Raw genomic sequence first — 22966 nt, 5'->3', positions numbered from 1 at the left:
CAAGTTTCTTTTCTTATTATACAAACAAACCAAACTATCTCTACGACCCAAATATGGTGCTAAGCTCATTGGGGGTAATTGTTGCCCTGATGTAACGCATTGCATTGGGAGTTCTGTCCTCTTACGCCAGGGCTGCATTTTGTCAGTAGCCCTCCAAGTCTCTGTAATTTGATTTCATTACTTCAGAATCTCTAATCCTGGTCCTGTTTACTAGATATTTTGGTCCTCTCTTGAAGATTACCAAGTACTGTGCTGTATAGTAAGGAACACAGATTCCCCCCTGCCCCCGATTGATCACAAAAGGAGGCGGAACCTTCAAGTTTATGTCATGGAATGGCACGAAAATTGCCTCTGAACGGCGAATTCAGTAACTGACATCCCCACGACTCTAGAAATGTTTTCTATTTGCCTTTAAATGAACCTGTGCATTTTGGTTTTTTACATACTAGAGCTGAGATACCCGCTTTGGGGTCTAACCATAGACTTTTTGCACACATACCACCCACCCCAGTAGCTGAGAGGTACCTGTCATTTCTGAGTCAGATAAAAAGATAACATGCTGAACTGCTTGCTTAGCGCTTTCTCCATGTGCTGCCAATGAGAGGAAGCAGCATTTTGTCATCATTAAGGAAGCGTAGCTTTTAACTGTGAAGTTTAAATACCTGAACCTGACAAGGAGAAGTCCGCACTGTTTGTAACTCACTTTCTGAAAGGGCAGGTTCCAGCTGAATCTTTAACCAGATATTAACACGCTGGCTCCAGTCCCCTGGTGCTTCCACCTCCCACAGTCGATCCTGCTCCTCTGGATAGGTCTGCAAGAATTTCTGGCAAACTGAACAGGAAAACCAAGGAGGGGTGGAGAGAGAAGGGGAAGCATTAGTGAGTTAAGTGTCAGCTGGTGACACCAAGCACGAGCCCTCAGGATGTTCTCTCAGAGACCTATTTTCTCTTACAGGTGTTGTATTTGGGTGTTTTCTCTCTCTCTTCCCACCCTTCATTCTCTCTCTCTCTCTTGCTCTCTCTGCTAAGCCTCTTGCACAGCACCCAATGCCATGGGGTTTGAGTACCTATACCTGGCAGGAGGAACCCTGAATGGTGAACATCTGTTCAAGGCTACTGACATTTCTTAACCAACAACGGGATAATATTCAGAATCTGCACAGAGCTAACAAAAAAAATAGAGGCAGGCTGAATTAAGTCTCCCACTCTGCTCCTTTCTTACCCTATTGTGCATAGATATGGCAGGAGCCTTTTTAAAACATTGGCTAAGTGGTCACTGCCTGGGGGTTTATAATGGGAATCCATGTTATCACATTCGTAATCTTCTCACTGAGGATAAAGGAAGAGTTTTGCTCATTTCTGCCTTATAGAAAGAGAGTACATTAAGAGGCAGAAGACAGGTATCGCATGCCTGTTAATAAACACCTCCCTTTTCTCCTTTAACATCCCTTTTTGAACTGCATTGCTTCATAAAGCCTTAATAAATCTTATCCCTCTCTGCAGTGAATTGTTATCAAATCAGACCACTGAAAACAATAACTCATGCAACCAAAATTAGTGCTTGAACCTCACTGGTCATATGTTGCATATTGTATCTGTTTGGTGTCAAGACCGCAGGCTCTTTTGGGCAGGGACCATATTGCTAAAGTATTCAGCACACAACTGGAGGTATACAAATAGTAAACAACAGTATGTACACCAAGTGGGGTTTGCAGACTCACAGTGAGCATTAATTAGCAGAACATTCTTGGGAAGAAATTAATGATAGCTCTGTCCCTCTGTCTAATCTGAGACTACTTTCTGGTGAGCATTCAGGGGCTTTTACTTACTGGGGTGAGTGAGGAAATCCTGAAACAGGAGGAACTGACAGAGACAACAGACGTAGCTGAGGTAAAGGTATAACTTTCATGAGAAATCTTGGTCTTATCAGTATTCCAGACGCATTCTGTAGATTCAGAACATTCATATAATTTGGATAAGCATTCAAATTTACGGCTGTTTATTCATATCGAACCCAAACCTGTCTCCTTTGGATGTTTTCCACATTGCTAGTTGCAGAGCCAAAGTGAGGAAACTGCCAACAGGGTTTGTGCTGTTAGTTTATCTCTTTAGGAGCGATGAAGTGTTGCATTTATAAACTGTTCAGTAAATTAAACAGGGATTTTTAAACCTCTGTAAACCACCTTTCCATGAGGTCCTGCTCATGTCTCCTGACTCAAGTTAAGTTTCAAGATAATAATCCATGATCATTCCATGATACACTCTGTCCCTGCACCCTAGGTAGTTCATCATACCCTGGAGAGAGTTTCGAAAGCTCATTTATCTTTAATGTTTAATTGGATTTCGTAGTTTTCATTTTTTTTTAAATCCCGTCATTCTTGTAAGTAAACATCTGCCTTATAATAATGAATAGATCATTGTCATTAATTTTACTTCAGGATAAAAGCTAAATCGATTTCTCCAGCAAGAAATTCCGGGAGCGATAAGTACAGTGACAGCAAAATATTCAGTACATGGCTTTATTGCTCCTTTTTAGACCTGTACAACACAGAGTGGGATTATTATATAAGAAATGCTAGTGAGAACTGCTCACATTTAGTGGAAGGATATTTAGAGGGCACTGGGTTGCAGTCCTCAGTCTAATACAGAAGAATTTCCACTTACTTCAATAAGGATTTCACCCTTGGTATTTAATATTTATGTTTGAAGTGAGATCCAGAGATCCCAATCAGGATCAGGGATCGATTGTGCTAGGCACTCTACAAACTCAAGCAAAGACACAGTCCTAACCCTGAGCCTTAGCCCCAAACCTACCAGAGATGAAAAACTAACTCTTAGGATGTACCACTAGTGTTTATACACAAATCTCAAAATGCAGCATGTATAAACCGTACAATGCATGCCAGCAGCGAAACTGTTTTTGTTGGATGGAGAAAAATAACGGTGTCTGTATTACTTCTTCCTGTATTAAGAAGACACAGTATCCTAGATAGAGCTGGGGGAGGAGGGAGAGATGTGAATGTATAATAATATACGTGACTATCTATGCCAGGGGTCGGCAACCTTTGGCACGCGCCTCACCGGGGTAAGCACACTGGCGGACCGGGCCGGTTTGTTTACCTGCCACGTCCACAGGTTCGGCCGATCACAGCTCCCACTGGCCGCGGTTCGCCGCTCCAGGCCAATGGGGGCGGTGGGAACTGGCACGGGCCGAGGGATGTGCTGGCCGCCGCTTCCTGCCGCCCCCATTGGCCTGGGACAGCGAACAGCGGCCAGTGGGAGCCGCGATTGGCTGAACCTGCGGATGCGGCAAGTAAACAAACCGGCCCGGCCCGCCAGGGTGCTTACCCTGGCAAGCCGAGTGCCAAAGGTTGCCGACCCCTGATCTATGAGTTAGTTGTGCATGGTATATACATTTCAGACAAACAGAACAGTGTACAACTATGTGTGTTGAGAAACAGAGAGAGACTGGGGGAATAAAGGTTTTATTGCCATTAATTAGTGATGATTGTAAAGTCATGAGTGGGTAACACAATCATCCCAAACAAGTTGCAGTAAGACTCGCTATGTCACACCACATCATCAGGTATTTGGTTTATGCCACATATTTAACAAAGAAATATTTTATACATGTTTTAGAGATTTTATAAATCATTTTATTGTTAGGACTATTTTATGTAAGCTTTCACATGAAACTCCAGGCTTGCTTGCGTTACTACGAATCCAACTGTACAGGCCACTAAGTGAAAATTATAATTAATTTTAAAAATATATTGTGGCTGTTCAAAAGCCGCTCAGAGATTTGGAATGAAAGTAGTAGTACTGACAAGTTGGATTAGGGGGCACGGTTCAGGTGTGGTGCCTGACAAATGCAATTTATCACAAAAGTATCAGGACCACAGATGTGGCCTGTGTTGGTGTGTGCATATGGACATCCACACAATTTCTTCTTTTTCTTTCCTGTCAAACAGCAAGTTGATAATTCATTCTTTGATTCCAAAGCCATTATTCCATTTCTTGGAGATAATTATATAAGAGTGTAAGTACCAAACTACCATTCTAAGTTTCTATCTCTCAATATCTTATAAGAACACAGGATTTCCTCCCCACAGGAAGCTCCATGTGTCTCTAGGAAGACTGCACACCAAGGACATTATCTTTGTGTTCACTCCAATGCATTGAACTCTCCTGCAGCCAAGAAGCCTCTTCCAATATTTTTATGAAATGCATAAATTATGCATGACCTTTTACCTAATGTTTCCACATCAAGTGTTTTACCTTGGTACATGTCAGCAGAAATAGGGCAGCTGATCCCCAAGGCATCTTCGGTCACAAAAGATTGACAGAAATCATGCAGAATTTTCATCCCTAGGCCGCACCTTCTGTACTTTCTCCGGACAAATACAGTATCCAGAACTGGGAGCAGGTAGCATTGACTGGTGTTAACATCACACAGGCTTCCTGGGAATACACAGTAAAATAGCTCACTCTTACAACCAATAAATAAAAAGATAAACCACTCTCCAAGACAACAAATAGTAATAATTGTGGCAGGAGGGGCTCATTAACTCATTTACACAGAAGGGAAGTGGATGTAGCATTCTACAGAGAAAAAAGTTTGAATTCAGACCGAAGTGGTGTTGGGTAGAACCCTAGGGAATGCCAAGGTCAGGGAGACATTTTAGACTCAGGTTTATGTTTCATTGACAACAAAGCCAAGCCCCAGTACAAAGATGGAGACGGATACTGTACTAACGAAGGGCCAGCGTGCTGCTGAGGCCAAAACAGTGACTCAAGCCTTGTGTCCCGCCTACTGGACCAAACCACTTCTCAGTAAAACTGTCAGAAAGTATTAGAGCTTGCCCCAGCACTTCAAACCTTTACTCTGCAGTCATCACCCAGGCTAAACACCCTCTGCCATCAAGAAGAGATATGGTTGAGTACAGCAATGCAGAATCCAAAACTAGTGTTCATATCAATTAACTAAGGGCCTCACTCTGCAAGAATTACTTTGGATATTATGCACATAAGTTCAAAATGCTATAAGAAATCGAACCCAAAAGAATAAGAAACATAAGCATTCAATCATGTTGAGATCAATCTGTTATCTAGCTACTTTGTAGGATAAAAGCACTACAAATGTCTCCTCCTGATTGATTTGTATTTAATCATTTATGAAATGCCCACTGCTGTAGTGCCTGGACTCATACAGATTAAATACAACTGAAAATCCATAGAATCATACAAATTAGAGGCCTTTTAGTAGGTCTGCTTGACAATTTTCCATCAAACCTTTTTCCTCCCTCCCCCGCCAAAATAAATGAGTTTTTTTTATAAACCAACATTTTCATGACAGCATCTGCTTTTCTATTTTTTTTTTTCTTTTTCTGTCAGAAAACTGAAAAGTTTTTGATGAAAAGTCAAAATATTTTGTTGAAAATTTTATGGAAACAAAACATTTTCATTTAAATTTTGCATGACAGGGAAGAAACATTTTCTTGCCAGCTTTCCCTGTTAATCTAGTCCCTCTCACAGTTAGGCTAGGTCTACACTACCCGCCTGAATCGGCGGGTAGAAATCGACCTCTCGGGGATCAATTTATCGCGTCCCATCGGGACGCGACAATCGATCCCCGAATCGACGCTCTTACTCCACCAGCGGAGGTGGGAGTAAGCGCCGTCGACAGGAAGCCGCAGAGGTCGATTTTGCCGCCGTCCTCACAGCGGGGTAAGTCGGCTGCGATACGTCGAATTCAGCTACGCTATTCACGTAGCTGAATTTGCGTATCTTAAATCGACTCCCACCTGTAGTGTAGATGTAGCCTTAGTTCGTTCCCTACTATACATTTACTAGTGTAACATTCAACCTCGTTTTAAATGTCTGAAGACGTGACTCTTCTGACACTTCTCTTGGGAGTCTCCTTCACAGCATAATAGAACTAATTGTCAGGAGGCTTTTCCTGATATTCAAACTAAGCTACCCTTCTTTCAGAGTGACTGTTTTCTTCTAGTCATCTGCTTGTTATCTTAAATAAGGGCCTGCTTCTGCTCCTGTTGATTTCAACTGGAGTTTTGCCACTGACATCAACAGAAGTAGAGTCTGACTTTAATTCCTCTCCTTCCTTGGACTCCAAATTCAGCAAGACACATATGCATGTGCTTAAATCAGAATAAAGTCAATGAGACTTGAGGAAGTGCTTGACTTCTCAAGTGCTTTATTGAATACAGACCGTTCGTTTTGGTGTTTACAAATATTTGTAACACATTCCTGGTAGTTCTCCTTTCTTCCTAGGCCAATCCCGCCATCTCTCTAATCTTTTTGTTTGTTTGTTTGTATGCTGTTCTCTGAAGTTCATTCAGTTTGTTCCATTAAGTTAATCCAAATTTTCCTGGGAATGAAGTGCCCAGAAATTAATGCAATTATTCACATGCAGTTGTACATTAAATCAAACTGACCACAATAGGTTGTAAAAACAACTCCCCTCCCTGTACCACCACAACCAGCCATAAATAATCCAGCCATGGTCTATAATCAAGTCAAGACCAAAAATATACATCTCAGATCGCACTCTGAACACTGGCAGTTTCAGCATGACAAAGTGACTTTAATGCTTCCACAGTGAGACTTTTGTTTTTAATGGTGAGCATGCCCTATGTAATGTACATGCAACTATTGGCCAGAACGTCAGACTTACTCAAGTATATGTGATTATGTCAGCCCTGCCCTGCTGACATATATTACTAACTGCCAGTCAGTAGAAGCAGCAGCAGAGAGGGGGTAAAATGGGGTCCCACTGGGGCCACCCTTCACCAGCAGCCCCCTGGAGCCAGAACTTGCAGGGGAGACACACAAATACACTGGGAAATGAGGACTCGGATGATGCCTATCTCCAACATGTGGCATAGGGGGAAGCTGCAGAGGAGCTACCCAGACACTCCAGACAGTAGGTGCTGCTGCAGAAGCAGTCAAAGCAGGAGCCTTTCAACATTCAGAGAACTGTCTACAGTTTTGACTTGACTTTCTCTGTCCTGTGATGATCGGCTGTTGGTCCAACCTTTCCCCTCCTTCCCAGTCTCTTTACCTCTGCTTCACTCCAAATCTGCCCCTCAATAAGCTCTTCTCCCCTGCCCTGACCCCCTCACCTCTCTTCCCTTCAATGTCTCCCCTCCTTTCACTTTTCTTTCCACAGAGCTCATCCCCTCTTAAATTCACTCCCAAAAAATTGTGGCATTAATATGTCGTTTGCTACTTGTGTGTTCTACCTCCTCCCCCAGCTTGTATCTCTCCTGTCTCTAGACTGTAAACCCTTCAAGGCAGAGACTGTCTAATACTCTGTGTGTGTATGGTGCCTAGCAGTGGGGCCCATTCTTGGTTGGTCATTAAGCACAACCATAATAATAACTGCTAAGAAAACCCCTCCTTTAGCTGGGAGACATCTGTGATTTTGGAACAGAAAGTCCTAGGTTCTTGGCCTAAGCCTGCACATGGGTGGTTTAACTGGCAATCACGAAGTCACTACACGTGCATGCAGCATCCCCCTTTTTTCTCCTCCATTCACAAGTGCTGTCCAAGCACTCAAACATTCCAGAATCCTGGTCTCTGTCTAAAGCACTACAATGGCAGCAGTTTTAGGTGGTTTCAGTTCCCCTTTCTTACTCAGAAGGATAGAGCAGATGGGCTGAGCTAAGAAAAGTATGATGCACCTATGTGAGCCAAGAACCTGAGCACACCCTCATCTTATTGTGGGGCTGGCAGCCCACCAGAGATGTTAGACTCTGGCAATGTTCGTCCTGGGAACGTTTTATCACAAAGTCTACAGCTTCTTTGAGTATTGTAGGATCAGTTTCAGGCCCTTCAACCCTGATATTGTCCCTCAGAGAGATTCTGGGCATCTCACATTATTTGTCTCTTACAAATCCCTGAAATCAGATTGAAAGACTCGTGTGCAGCCATTCTAATGGACAGGGGCTGGCTGATCAATTTCTGCACTCTTAATTATGTGCCTAAGACAGACAGACATTTGTAAAGTCTAAGGTTAACATAAATAGACTAATCATGAAGCCACTCTCTCCCTTTTACCCCTGAGCAAATACATGAGAAGAAGCCACCACCCATAAACTTTGGGGTGAAGTGAATTTTGCCTCCAGGGTCCTTTCTAATAGTGGAGCAGGTTCCTAATAAGCTATCGGTGGCCTTGAGTTGAGGTTCCTGTGCACTGTTGGCTTGGACCCTTTTTTCATTTCTCAGCCATATAAAAGACTGAGTTTTGGGGTAAGGGAAGAGACAAAGGAAATTAGGGCATTGGCAGGGGAGATGGAAGTATTTCAGTCTGCCCTTTCAAAGCCTTTGATCTGTTTGGTTAGGTCATGAGTGCCAAATGACCAACTTATGAGCCAGCACAATGGTAAACAGCAATTACCAGGGCAGGAAAGCAGACAGCCATTAGCATTCCCAAACATCCACAAACCAGGAAAAACCCAACCCTGTCCCCACATCTAAGAGGCCCAAACAAAACAAGGTTGTGCATACTGACTGCATCCCTGCTGAACAAGTTGGCTTTGCACACACAAGTTCAGACAGGCCTTCTGCAGGGTCGATGCTTGTGTAAAGGGTGGGGAATATTTCTGCTGAACAGAACCCAATGTCAACCCACTGTGCGATGTGAAAAGGGGAGCAAAGGTTCTGGCTTCAATAAAATTAAATGAACACATGTCTTGGCTGGTATGTGTTCATTTTATTTTATTAAAGCCAGAACCTTCAAACTCGTTCAAATATGCACATTAAAAATATTATTGCTAGAAAAGAGTGGGGAAGGGGAACAATTATCCAAAAACAAACTTTTTGCTAGGTGTCAGGCAGGTTAACTTTCTGTTCTGATCTCATTTTACGTACAGCAAATGTATGTGATCAATGGAAAACACATATATAGTAGCCCTGTAGGGAGCTAATTCAAGGGGGAAATATCTAAAAGACCAAGTCTACAGAGGTTTGTGTGAAAGTCTGCAATGGACTTCATCCCACCATGTGGGCAAGCACTTCTGGTGTCTGATTTAAATTAAATAAAGCCTATCATCCCTTTTGAAGCACTTCAGTCAAATTACTACTAAGCGCTTTCACCATTTTTACAAATATTAACTAATCAGTCCTCATAACAGCCCATTAAGTTGCCATTAGATCAATTTAGCTAATGGGAAAACAAGGGCAGAAACAGTACCTACATCTCCAATTGTATCTATTGTCAGTACCTACATCTCCAATTTTATCTATTTAAATATTGTCAGTGGTTCCCAAAATGTGGTTCACAGAGCTCTTGCTGGAGTTCTGTGGGGAGCCAGCGGGAAATACTGCTGGTTCGACTCCGTGTTTCAGTTCTCTCTCTCTCACCCCCCCAGTATATGTTTTTTTACAATTGGTTTGATGGCTGAATTACTAAAGCTGCCCTTCTCAAGCCTCATACCATGGAGGTCCCAAAGGAAGAGAAAGATACTTAAGATTATCAGCTGTTCAGTACGGAGACCATCCTTTTGTTCTGAACCTAGTACAATTGTTCTCACAATACAAATACTAAACAACAACAACGAAAGCTAAAGGAACTTCTCTACTTGTAGTTAACCCAAAGACTAAAACACTTTTGTTTAATAGCATATTGTGCGATTCTGCATCAACTGTTCTTTGCATTATATAATAATAAAATATTATCTAGCTCTTTCATTAGTAGATCTGAAAACACTTTACAAAGTCAGTTACATTATTCCCATTTTACATATGGGGAAACTGAGGCACGGAGCAGTGCCGTGACTTGCCCAAAGTCACAGAGCACACCAGCGGCAGAGCTGGGAATAGAATCCAGGTCTCCTGAGTCTAGTCCACTGTTCTGTCCACTAAGCCATATTGCCTCCTCATGAATCTTTTATACTCTCCCAATTATTTTGCACTCAAGTGAAGGCAGTAAACTCCATCTTTAATAATTATGAAATCTAAGCAAACTGAAAACATTTCACAGAATTATATGGGTCAAGTATTAGAGTCATTAATCCATTTAAAAAACAGGTTTTTAACAAGTGTAGAGCATACCATAAAAGATGATAGGTTCAAGGTCTTGGAAAATGAAGTCTTTTGTTTATCCATTCAACAGGTGCAGCATGGTCAGTATCAGTAGACACTTCCTCACATTGCCTTGCCAATATGTCTCAAACCTGACCTGAAGGAACTGTCTCCAGGAGCAACATAGGTGTTCAGTCCCCCTTCCCTTTCTCATGAGACTATCAAAAGAGATCCCAATAAGTGCTCGCTGTGATGTGCATGTATATCTATTAAGAACAGGACTATCACCAAACTCAGGCCACCTAGGAGTTGGTGGATGGGAACGACTTTCAGACATCGCCGCCTGAGCTAAACTTGAGTCAGTGACTTCCATGTGAAAATCTGACTTGGACAAAGACATGCGGTAAGTCTGCAGCAAAGACAGGAAGAGACTCCTCCCATCCATATATCCAGCCACCCAGACCTGTGCTTTTAACTGTCCATCCCCTACAAACATAGTTCTGCCTTATTTAGCTCCACTGAACCATGGTTTCTGATCTTGTCATATTGTAGCTAATGGAAACTTTACAGATGAGACACACAGAGAGATGAGTACAGAATGAGCAGTAGAGTCTAAATTACTTAGCGGAGGGCGAAGAGCAGTGGATAAAGGCTAGGTTGTTGTAGAGAGTGGAAATGCAGTTGGGATCACCTGGCAGGGCTGTGAAACAAGTTGTCAATTCTTCATGGGGCCAGGAGCTATGGAAGGAAATCTGGCAATATGGAATTTCTTACACAGAGAAAACTTGATATAGAACGTACACTACTCAGGGCAGCAACAGAAGAAACTTGCACCATACAAACAGTATTAAAAAGGAATTCAAACTTTTTGAGGAATACCACTTCCAAAGAAGTGGGCAGAACTAGCTGAACTTATTTGGGCTTAATAAATCCAGAGTCCCTTCGTAGGTGGTTTATTGTCAGAGTATCAAGATCAACCGGAGCATGTTTAGTATGACACAGTTACAGAACCTCAGAGAGTGAGATTGCACAATGCACACCGCAAGTGAGCTTTACATGGTAAGCAAAGAGGGAAGTGAACAATCACAGCTTCAAGCTTCCCCAAATGATCTTGGAAAACGACTAGTAATTATGACACAGACCAAATAAAAACAAATGATGCTGCCAAAGACAAAAACATTGGCAACAAGATCCAGATGCTGACAAGTCTGGACTTTAAGCATTTGTATTTAATATGAACCAAAATGTGACTCCCAGTTTACCCGGAAACAGATTCAGGTTGTCTGATATTCCACCCACCACAGACTACTCTGAAAACTTATTTTACTGACGCATGAATCATTACAAACCAAATGTCTCTCTCTGAAAGCTTTGCTCCAAAATATTTATGGACTTAAAAGGGAAACGTACAGTTGTAACTGAAGTGTTTGCAAATTATAAAACAGCTCAACACAGTGTATTCATAGACATATCCAGGATTCCTTAATCATCGCCTGAGATGTGATTCACCACTGATAGCATACAGAAGAGCCAACCACACCTCAGAGTGGGGAGGGAGTTCACCACTGCAAAGGGCAGAACTTCTCCTAGTGCTTCATCCCTTAGAAGGGCTACGAGGGGAGGGCAACTTTAATCTATTGTCTGGAATCCACAGCATGCCTGATTCCTCCTCCCCCCCGAGAGCCTTCACCTCCTACTTTTGGGACCGTGCTGATTGATATCCTTGAAGCAACCCAATTCACCTCCAGAAAGAGGTTCCATCACCAATTTCTCTGTACCTATTTTGCAACTTCATTTGAGCACCAAAGCCCAATTTTAGTGTCGGTGCACTTTAACTTGGGATCAGTAACTGACCCAGAGACACATTCCACTGTAAATGTCACACTGTTCTCCACACTGTTCTTTTTTGGCACCAATTTAGCCACGGCTTACCGTGGTACAAATATCCGCAGTGTAGATATCTTGAAATCAATGCAATGGTCTGGACTTACACCAGACTTATCAATTCATAGACTTTTTTCAGCCCACAAAGGACTGTCTGATCTAATCTAACATCCTGTCTACCAGAGGCAATTAAATTTCACTCCGTTACTGAGCCTAATAACTTGTGTTTGACTAAAGCCTATCTTCCGGAGAGGCATCCAGTCTTGATCTGAAAACATTCAGAGATATAGAATCCACCATTTCCCTTGGTACTTTGTTCCAATGGTTTAAAATCTGTGCCTAATATGATTGGCTTTAACTTCCAGCCATTGTTTTTTGTTATACCTCTCTCACCTAGATTACAGAGCCCTTTAATCATTAGTACCCAGGTATTTTCTCCCTGTGAAGGTACTTCAACCCTGTGATCAAGTCCCATCTTGATCTTCTTTTTGTTAAACTAAACAGAGCTTTTAAGTTCCTCACTGTATGGCATTTTTTGCTGCCCTTGACTCATTTTTGTGGTTCTTTTCGTCATCCAGCACAAGGGAGCAAGGGAGATTTAGGTTAAATATCAGGGGAAATGTTCTAACTATCAGGGTAGTGAAGCTCTGGAATAGACTTCCAAGGGAGATTGTGGGATCCCCATCATTGCAGGTTAAGAACAGGTTAGACCAGGGGTCTCAAACGCAAATGACCACGAGGGCCACATGAGGACTAGTGCATTGGCCCGAGGACCACATCACTGACATCCACCCATTGCTGTCCCTGGCCCCGCCCCCACTCCACCCCTTCCATGAGGCCCCACCCCTGCCCAGCCTCTTCTCTGCCCCCATTCCAACCGCTTCCCTGAAGTCCTCACCCCAACTCTGCCCCCTCTCTGCCCCCAGGGGGTGCAGGAGGAGTGCGGGGTGTGGCGGGGGCTCAGGGCAGGGAGTTGAGGTGTGGGGTGCAGGAGGGGTGAGGGGTGCTGCAGGGAGTCGGGGTGCAGGGTGCGGCAGGGGGCTCAGGGCAGGGAGTTGGGGAGTGGGGTGCAGGAGGGGTGAGGGGTGCTGCAGGGAGTCGGGGTGCAGGGTGCGGCAGGGGGCTCAGGGCAGGGAGTTGGGGAGTGGGGTGCAGGAGGGGTGAGGGGTGCGGCAGGGGGTCGGGTGCAGGGTGCGGCAGGGGGCTCAGGACAGGGAGTTGAGGTGTGGGGTGCAGGAGGGGTGAGGGGTGCGGCAGGGGGTCGGGTGCAGGGTGCGGCAGGGGGCTCAGGGCAGGGAGTTGGGGAGTGGGGTGCAGGAGGGGTGAGGGGTGCAGCAGGGGACCAGGGGGCTCAGGGCAGGGAGTGCAGGCCAATGGGATCTGCGGGTGGCGGTGCCTGGAAGCGAGAGCACAGAGCCCTCTACCCCCCCCCCCCCCTCAGCCCTGCCCGGGGCTGCAGGGCCATAGTTCCAGCCGCTTCAGGGAGCGGCGCAGGGCTTGCGGCGCCACGGGGTAGGTAGAGGGGCGCGCGGGCAGGGGGACACGGGGAGCTTGGCGGGCCGCACGAAAGAACCCGCGTGTTTGAGACCCCTGGGTTAGACTAACACCTGTCAGGCATAATCTAGGTTTACCTGGCCCTGTCTCAGAGCAGGGGGCTGGACTTGATGACTTCTTGAAGTCCCTTCCAACCCTACTTTTCTCTGATTCTGTTTTCAACTCCCTTTTAGAATATGAATGCTTGGGTATGGTCTGCCAAAGCAGGAAAGCCAGGAAGGAGGAGGAATTGGAGACTGCTGGAATTTGAAGGGGTGCAGCTTTCCAAACAGTCCAGATCACGCAGTGTAACCTAGAACAGAATTTGGTCCCATTGTGTTTTAATGGAAGTAATATGAATGGCTTTCAAATTCTATGAGGGTTAGTTTCTCTGATTCATTCTCTACAATGGTATGCAGGTGATTTCTATCTAAAAATTTAAATGGGAGCATAGGATTATTTACATGGGGGGGGGGGGGCAGACTAAATTTTTGGCAATATGGAACTGATGAGAATGTTTCTCTGAAATGACCTTACCTTTCATTTTGACTGTGTAAAAGGCAACAGCATCTCCATTCCTCCAGAATATTTTGGCAGACTCCTTGGCGGAATGAGATACAAAGAATGTATCATTAGCTGAACTCCTTTCTAACATTCCAAAAATAATGGAGTTGAGAACAAAGAGGACGATCCTTTCTCCAGATGTTTGGACCTTAGAGAAAAAACAAACAGACAAAAGAAAAATGAAGAGACTTCAGGGATTTTGCCTTCCAAAGAAAGTTTTGTTTTTGTTTTTTTGTTTTGTTTTTTAAGAGGGTGGTGAATGCGTCCCATTCATTTGGGGTAAAAACGCCTCGTAAACCAGTTCAAATCATAGAAAGGTGGGGCTCGAAGGGACATCAAGAAGTCTTCAAGTCCAGCCCCCTGCTGAGGCAAGACCAAGTAAATCAGTCCAACCAGTTCTTAAAAGCCTCCAATGAGGGGGATTCCACAACCTCGCTTGGAAACGTATTCCATAGCTTAACTACCCTTACAGTAGAGTTTTTCCTAATAGCTAACCTAACACTCCCTTGCTTCAGATTAAATCCATTACTTCTTGTCCCATCTTCAGTGGCCATGGAGAATAACTGATCACCACCCTCTTCGCAACAGCCCTTAATGTATCTGAAGACTGTGATTAGGTTCCCCCCTCAGTCTTCTTTTCTCAAGACTAAAGATGGTATAAGAAGAAATAATAACAATTGCCCTTAGATATCACCCTCCATTTATAAAGCTTGCCAATGCACCTGCAGAATACACTTTCATAGATGGGGAAACTGAGGCACAGGGAGGTGACATGATTTGCCCATGGTCACAGTGAACCAGTGGCTTAGCTGGATATAGAACTGGGGTGTCCTGGACTACCCACACTAGAAAGTGTACTAAAAGGAGAATACCTATGCTACCCTGTCTCTATTGATTGAAATGTGTGGGTATTGCATGTCATAGTAAAACGTATTAAATCAGGCTGCCTATGGGGAGGGCTGAATTAAACCCTGCATGATTAAAAATGTCATAGAATCAGGGAAAGAATGGCACAGGAAAGGAGCCAGGAAACACCCAACTGAGACAGAGGGGTGGGTGGGAAAAGTGAATAAAGAAAGACAAACTTGTTTGCCGCATGGCAATGCAAATCCTACATACACTAAGCAACTGACTTCTTAGCAGTTGTGAATAGATTAAATTAAAAGTCAGTAATATCTCTCCATCTATTCTCCCAAAACAAGATTTTGCATCAGAACAAGGGTATTTATTTGCAGAGAGAATAAAATAAAAAATCCACCACTAAATAAGAACAGCTCAATAAATTAAATACAATCTAAAGAACATACAAGGCAGAAAGCTTTGTAAATGGCCCGATAAGGGACTGTGCCAAAGGATAAGAAGACTGATCTTCACAACAAATGGTCAATCAAGCAGCACTACTGTGTAGGATTATTGTAAATGCTTCTTTATCTACTAAAGGGGGCAACCTCGAAAACAATGGAGAGAGAGAGAGAGAGAGAGAGAGAGAGAGAGAGAAAATGACCAACAGATGAATCATGAATAGGACATGGAAAATTAATATTTATTCAGGAAGTGGGGGTGGCACTGTGAATTAGGGAGACCAGGACCAGGCCAGAAGAGTATACAGTATAAAGCACAAAAGATATATAATATGAAAGACAAATCCAAACACACAGAGCACTATATAGTCATCACCAGGGGCGGCTCCAGGCACCAGCGCAGCAAGCGCGTGCTAAGGGCAGCAAGCCGCGGGGGGCGGCCTGCTGGTCGCTGTGGGGGTGGCAATCAGGAGGCCTTCGGCGGCATGCCTGCGGGAGGTCCGCCGGTCCCGCGGTTTCGGCAGCAATGTGGTGACGGGTACGCCGAATCCGCGTGACCGGCATTTCACCTGCAGAAACGCCGCCGAATCCGCGTGACCGCGGACCGCTTTCAGGCATGCCGCTGAAGGCTGGCTGACTGCCGTGCTCGGGGTGCAAAAAACCTAGAGCCGCCCCTGGTCATCACAGCTGGAATGCTTCACAATAAAGGCAATTGTCTGTACCTGTATAAGACCTTCTCTAGAGGAATCAGCAGTCTTCACTATATCTTCAATGGGCCACCAGGACTGGTTAAGGTAAATTGCCAAAACTAAAAGAAGAAACGGGGACATATTAACTCAAAATAGTTGTTGCAAAGACCACTGTCAAGCAAATTCACTGGTGAGAGTAAAAGGAAGATCAACATTTGGAAAGCTGGTTGCCTGAAGTTAGATACCTACATAAAAGTGGCCTGATTTTTCAGCAGGAAACAGAACATCGGTTTCAAGTCTAGGCTAGCGCCCTAACCACTGGATCATCGTTAAGGCTGCGAGTTTGTCATGGAAATCACGGAAATCAGGGATTCTACGACTTTCCGTGACCTCCGTGACTTCTGCAGCGGCCGGCACGCCTGGCTCAGGCAAGTGCGCCAGTCACACCGGCCACTGCTGGGGCAGTCTCGGGCCCCCTCTGCCCTCCCCCACCCTCAGCAGCAAAGTTTGGGTGTGGGAGGGGGCAAAGGACTGGGGCACCGGATGGGGTGAGTCAGGCTCTGGGCGGTGCTTACCTGAGGGACCCCCCAGAAGTGGCAACATCCCCCTTGCTCAGCTGCTAGGCAGAGGCATGGCCAGGCAGCTCTGCATGCTATCTCTGCCCAGGACACCTCCCCTGCAGCTCCCATTGGCCGGGAACCGCAGCCAATGGGAGCTGCAGGGGAGGTGCCTGCAGGCGGTAGCGGCATGCAGAGCTGTCTGGCCACACCTCTGCCTAGGATGGAACTGAGTAAGGGGGGATGTCGCCACTTCCGGGGAGCCCCCCAGGTAAGCGCTGCCCAGAGCCTGCCTCACCCCATCCGGTGCCCCAATCCTCTGCCCCCTCCACACACCCAAACTGAGTTGTCTGCTGCTGCTGGGAGGCGGGGGGAGGGGAAGATGCAGAGCCAGGTAAGGAGCCTGCCGGCCCCGCCAACTCTGCCCCCCCAGTGGGGGTCCAGGCCATGCACCGTCGCCCGTGCCCCCCCAGGACCTGGGCCACCCTCCCCCAGCACCTGCGGGGCCCTCAGGCAGCCCTCCCCCCAAATTTTAGTCTCGGGTATTAAGTAAAAGTCATGGACAGGTCATGGGGCCATGAATTTTTGTTTACTGCCCATGATCTGTCTGTGGCTTTTACTAAAAATACCCATGACTAAAACGTAGCCTTAATCATCGTGTCCCTCTAAACCATCCTACCAGGGACAAGCACCAGGGAGCGAAGAACCATCCACCCAACCAAGGACAAATTTACAGACAAGCAAGTGAAAAAGCTTTAATCTGAGTGGCATCTTTACCTGTTTTAGCCCCAGGTTAGACAAATGTTTCTAATGTGCATAGGTTAGTTTCTCTTTTTTGCTTCAAGCTTTACTAGCTCCCAGTGGGCTTTGAGTCCAGGGTTATTGCTTAGTTAACCTATATTTTGAATAAATTATTAAGGTACATGCCAAAACGTGTTACACTTTGTGCCTTGAGTTTAACAAGGAAGGACCAACTGCAGATGCCTGTGTATACCACCAGATCCAATTAATTAAATATTATGCCCTTACTGGCATAGAGGTTTCATAGACTTTCTATGATGGATTCAATCTGGTCCCTCAATCCCTTCATCCCACTTTCCAGTGCAAGCGGGACTGCTCCATTACATATCCATGAAACATGCAGCTACCAAAGAAAGCAGAGTCAGACAAAAGGACATAATGGGCCAAACATTGACTTCATTGGCAGCTGCATGAGGTTAACCCCAAAACGGATTTGGCATGAAACCTACACCCCCACCCTTACCCCCCACACACTCACTAAACACACAGTGTGATGATCAGAAAAGTTTGAAAAAACTTTGATGAAAATAGGGAGGTGCATAAACACATTGCAAGGAACTACTTGACTTTTATGGAACATTTACTGTGCTATTCAATAATTTAAGGGGTTGGGGGGGAGGATACACTAGTTGACATAGCAACTGTCACATCACATTACTTGGGCTACTTCGTCTACAGAGATGCCTTCATTAATGAAAAACACTTCCCCAAATTCCATGTTATGTATGTACTTTCTTCTAAAATTATCATTTAAAGTAAATATCCAGTTCACAGTTTAACCTATGGATGTTTCCACACACTCTCATTCTCATCTTATAAACAATTTTGTGGAAACCATTTTGAACACAGTTTCAGAAGTTTCAGAAGATCAAGTTCTCTTTGATCTCATCCTTTCCATGTTTTATCGCTCTCCCCAAAACTGACATTTGATAAGTAGAGGACAAAAGGGATGATCAGCCATTCCACTACTGGATCTATGGTTCATGGAAAGAGGAGAGTATGTGAAATATCAGACCCACCGGCATTTTTTCCTTTTGTTGCTGTTGTAGATATTTAGCAGGATTGTGCTTAACAACATTGAACTGAACGAGGCCTAAAAAGGCTGTGACTGTAATTGTGCAATCTCTTCTATTGATTGGCAAAGAGAAGAATTTCCCCCCCTCCCCCTGCCCACAGGACTGCATTTAATTTTCACTTCCTACTGTACGGTGGCCAAATGTTGCTACATTCATATACAAGTCTTTCCATTTTATCTCTTTGAATCAGATGCCCAAATACAGAGAAAAGCGAGAAAATTCAAGCAACATCCAGCATGGGGTTTCTTTTTCTCCACTCTTCCCCTGAATCCGACCTCAAACATACATTTTTGAGACCCCAGGGAAGCATGGGATCCAATCTAATTTGAAGCCAACACCACTTTTTTTTTTTAAAGGAGGTATACAGTATTTGCACTGTTTCTTACAATATCCGAGCTAGACATTCCACAGTTCTTGCAGTTATTATTCTATTTATTCCTGAAAATTTTGGTGCTTTATGGTGTGTACAGGACTTCAAGATACCTGCCATTTATTTTGCCTCCGTTCTCAGTAAGCTGAGTCTAATAGTACTTCCCTACCTTACAGGGGTGCTCTCAGGGTAAATATATTAAAGATAATGAGGCGCTGAGATACTAGTAATGGGAACCAGATAAGTACCTGAAATTGATTCCCTGCAACCAGATTATGTTTTCCCACTACAATTAATTTTTTTCCCAGTGATTTGTTGTGACTATCCTATGATAAATGTTCTGTAGCATCAAGCAGTTACTAGAAATCATGCTCACTGAAAAATATTTCCAGCAGGGACAGCACATTCAGTATTTAGAATGTTAATTTAGGGTTGTAAAGATATTAATCACCCATACTATGTTCTAGTAGCCCTTGCAACACAATTTACATTCTCATATCAATGTTCATGGTAACACACAGCCCATCATAAACAAACAAACATCTCCAACCCAAATAAAGACTGAGAGTGACTTCTGTGGACGAGCTACCCAAATATTTCTCTCCACTGCATACCATCCACTTCAGATCTTGTTTAGACATAGAGACTGGAATCTAAATCCCTGCACCCTATCACATATCATTACCATACTGTAATAATATTAAAGACTAAGGGAAACTTCAGAATGATGTCAAATGTATGGCATTTAGCAAAGCTGACTGTGAAGTAACTATTTAGGCTGAATGTTACAAAAAAGGCACGGCTCATTCAAATCAAACCACTCATATGGTCATATGAATATAAAATACAATAATGAAATAAGCATTAAACTTTGCATTTATTAAAACACCAATTTACATAAAATGGACAGACTTAAAACATGTGGGGTTATGCGGGGGGGGGGGGGGGGGGGAGGTTATACCCGGAGAAATCAAAAGCTGACAAAAATAATCTGCTACCTGGAAAAGCATTTGGAAAATTACAGTTAAAATGCTTCTGTTTACAAGAAAGGATCTACGGGGTGACTTCACAGAGCTTATGAATATGTATTATAGTGCATTCTTTATAAAGAAAAAAAATAAAGTTTGGTATAAATAGGAAACATTTTTAAAATACATGGAGTTTTGCCATGTGTTATCAGTATATAAACCACGGAGAGAGAATGTCGAGTAAAGTCCTATTAAATGCATATTTAAAGGGTACCACTAAAAAACAGATTACGTAGCCCTTACTTAAATGAGCAATCTTGTTGATCCCAGTGGAACTACAGGATCAGACCCAAGGTTTGCAAGAATTTTATAGAATCATCTCCCACACATGAGATTTAAAGTCCTCCTGCTGCTTACTACACAGAGAAGTCCCTATTCTGCTATGTTTAAGCATTTATTGTAAATAACTATTAGGAAGTTTAGTCTCCAGAACTCATGCGTTTGACGTGGTGATAGACCTCGTTTCTTTGTGTACACAGATCTCATTAATTCATAGTGTTTCTATTACTACTTGACTAAGTTGCTAAATATTCATGCTGTATGCACTCTATTTCTTCCACCTGTATATAGTCAATGATTCTTCATGATCCCTTTTTGGATATCGTTAGGCATTATTATACCTATGCATCCCTCTTCTTGAACAAACCAATCTGCCTCATCACTGTTCTCAGTTACTCCCATTTGAAGTCAAATTGATAGAGATGCACAATGGCAATTACACTCAGAATTAGGCCTGCAGTAGGTAGACTTCTTTTTTCCCCTAAATGGTATCAGTGCTGATAGTCCGTTCATGCAAATGTTAATACTGATGTGTAAACCACTGTCAGGAAAGGATCTGTAGCTTTAAAGGAACCATAAAGTTATTTGGCTATGTCTGTGTGCCAGGAAGTTTCTCTCTTTCTGCTGACTGAATTACAGCCAGTTAGTGAATTATCAGTCCAGCATGGGAGAGCACATGGAATGGGAGGTTGTTCTGAAGTACAATGTAAAACCAGCCGCAGGTGAGTTTAATCTATTTTTTGTTCATGTGAGAAGACTTCCAGCTTCCAGTTTTTTTTAGCTGTGATGGGGTCTGAGTCAGCCAACTGAACGAGCGTGTGATAACAGAGCACAGTATAAAGTTCACATTTTAACATAGCATAGGACAGTTATCTGGCACATTAAGGACTGGACCCTGAACACTAGCTTGCCTTGTCTTTGTTTGTAATATTTCTTATAACAATAATATTGGCTGCAAATCTTTTCTATTGAAAATGTATAGCTTATACCTTCAGAAATAAAATGCTTAGAGGCACTTTGAATTGCAGTGGTGTTTTTAGCTTATTGCTGTATTGTGGAAGAAGAGGGACTAAGAGATAGAGTCAAAAGCACAGATTGTAGAGTGGTGTGAGTTCCAAACAGAGTTTGGAGTGAGCAAAAGACACCTTGGTTTAACATTTTCTGACTTCCTGATACATATACTCTTGTGGATCTTAGACAGTTGGGACAAGCTTATCCAACAGGGGGACTATTTAATACATTGGCCTGGTGTACATGACAGTTTCTTTCTAGTAGCTTCTCCCAAGACTATATAACCTCCTGTTTTCCAGCAGCTCAAAGAGCTCTCTTTTAGTTCAAGCAGTAGAAGCCTGTGCTTTTGGTGCTAAATGACTTGGATTCAATCCCTGCTGAAGACTATGGCATCATAGCTTGCTATTTATTTTCAGTGTTGTAAGTCCCAGACAGGGTTATGGCCACACAGTCTATTGACTGATGGAGTTAAACAGAAAGAAACCAGAATGTGTGTAGGAACACACACACTGTGTAAAACAGTGATCCTTGATGGGCGGACAAAAAAACTAAGATGTAATCATAACCCAATCTCTAGGACCTGGTGATAACCCAGCCAATGACTTGTGGAGTAGAAATGCCAGTAAGCACACAACCATTTCTAGGAATAACAAGTGCAATGATGTGTCCATTTAAGGTCACCATATGGCTGTAACAAGAAAAACTCTAGCATTACTAGTAGTAAGTAGTGCATAAACTGGCACAGAGTTTAAAGCAGACTGCTGGAGATCTGCCAATAAAATGAGTTTAATTCAGTTCCTGACTGCATGTCTGGATTTACCTCTCACAAGACAGTCCAGAAATATGGGCCAATTAAACCTAGAATTGAGGAGGTGGCTACCACAAAGGAAAAATACAAAATACAGGAATGTTAGTAAGCTACAATCTATCATAACATATCAGAATTTTTTGCACTTCTATATGTCCTATCTTTCAAGAATCTCAAAGCTCAAACCAAACATTAATTAATTAAGTTTCACAACATCCCTGTGAGATAGAAATGTATGATTATCCCCATTGTACAAATGCAGAGAGAGAGGAAGAGAGATTTACCTAAGACTAGTCTAGTCAGCAGCTGAACTGGGAACAGAACCCAGAGACCTGACTGCCAATCTCCCACTCTAGCCATTAGACTGCCTGCACAGATTGCCTTTTAAAACATTTTCTGTACATATTAGCTAAATCTACTTCATGTTCAAAACACAGCATGTAGTTCAAGTACTGTTGTTCTAGAAATTTGCTTACATCCACTGGGCATCGTTTAAGTAAGACAAAGTATAATCATTCCATTTTCAAAATATATTGACACAAATCTCACCTCTTTCTTTTGCCTGTGGATCTATTAACACCAAAATTTTAAATTTTGGGTCTTCTCGGTACACAGGAAGGAAACACACACAGGAATCTTCAAGTTTAACCTAAAAACAGGCATTTAGCTGTTTTAAGCTGTTGAGCTGGCAAAAAAGCAATTATAAGAAGCACATACAGTAGGTCTTACTACACGTAAGCAAGGTGGACTATTCAAAGTAACAACTTGTACCTGAAACCAGCATTCATCAATGTCAGAACATTAGGGACAAGTATATTTGTTTCTCCACTGAGCTACTTAGGAAATGTAACTCTGCATACTGCATGTGACCTTCCTGAAAAATCTTAGTATCTTCCGTTGATTCGATCTCTTTCTTTGCATGCTGCAAATACATCACCACCGTGGTTCCCGTGAACACCGCCTTAAGTAAAAGTCAGGTGCTGTTTTTATGTCAAATCTCGCTGTTTCGATTTTGATTTGT

At 43.4% G+C, this 22966-nt stretch overlaps 2 protein-coding genes across 6 annotated transcripts in view; one reads left to right on the top strand and one right to left on the bottom strand.

Annotated features, from left to right (window-relative positions):
• Nucleotides 1-22966, bottom strand: part of LOC128844969 (protein FAM169B-like) — a 92138-nt gene that overhangs the window by 47112 nt on the left and 22060 nt on the right. For 4 of the 5 annotated variants that reach the window (XR_008446574.1, XR_008446573.1, XM_054043162.1 and 1 more), the window contains 5 exons: nt 22495-22594; nt 16049-16134; nt 13999-14173; nt 4279-4461; nt 704-832 (listed from right to left, as the gene is read on the bottom strand). Coding sequence is in view for 3 of the 5 variants with exons in the window: in XM_054043162.1 (XP_053899137.1) it covers nt 704-832; nt 4279-4461; nt 13999-14173; nt 16049-16134; nt 22495-22594 (673 nt within the window). In the remaining 2 variants the exon portion in view is untranslated. Of the gene's footprint in view, nt 1-703; nt 833-1829; nt 1946-4278; nt 4462-13998; nt 14174-16048; nt 16135-22494; nt 22595-22966 lie in introns of those variants that run through there. The other variant, XM_054043163.1, reaches the window with a different exon arrangement.
• The window catches only part of PGPEP1L (pyroglutamyl-peptidase I like), a 49806-nt gene continuing 47655 nt past the window's right edge, over nt 20816-22966 (top strand). Inside the window, exon 1 of the mRNA XM_054043164.1 lies at nt 20816-20848. The gene's annotated coding sequence lies outside the window, so the exon portion shown is untranslated. The remainder of the gene's footprint in view (nt 20849-22966) is intronic.

This window comes from Malaclemys terrapin, chromosome 10 (genome assembly GCF_027887155.1).
Source record: "Malaclemys terrapin pileata isolate rMalTer1 chromosome 10, rMalTer1.hap1, whole genome shotgun sequence".
Classification (NCBI taxonomy): domain Eukaryota; kingdom Metazoa; phylum Chordata; order Testudines; family Emydidae; genus Malaclemys; species Malaclemys terrapin.
Note: the sequence above shows the minus strand (reverse complement) of the source record. Positions and strands in the feature narration are given on the sequence as shown.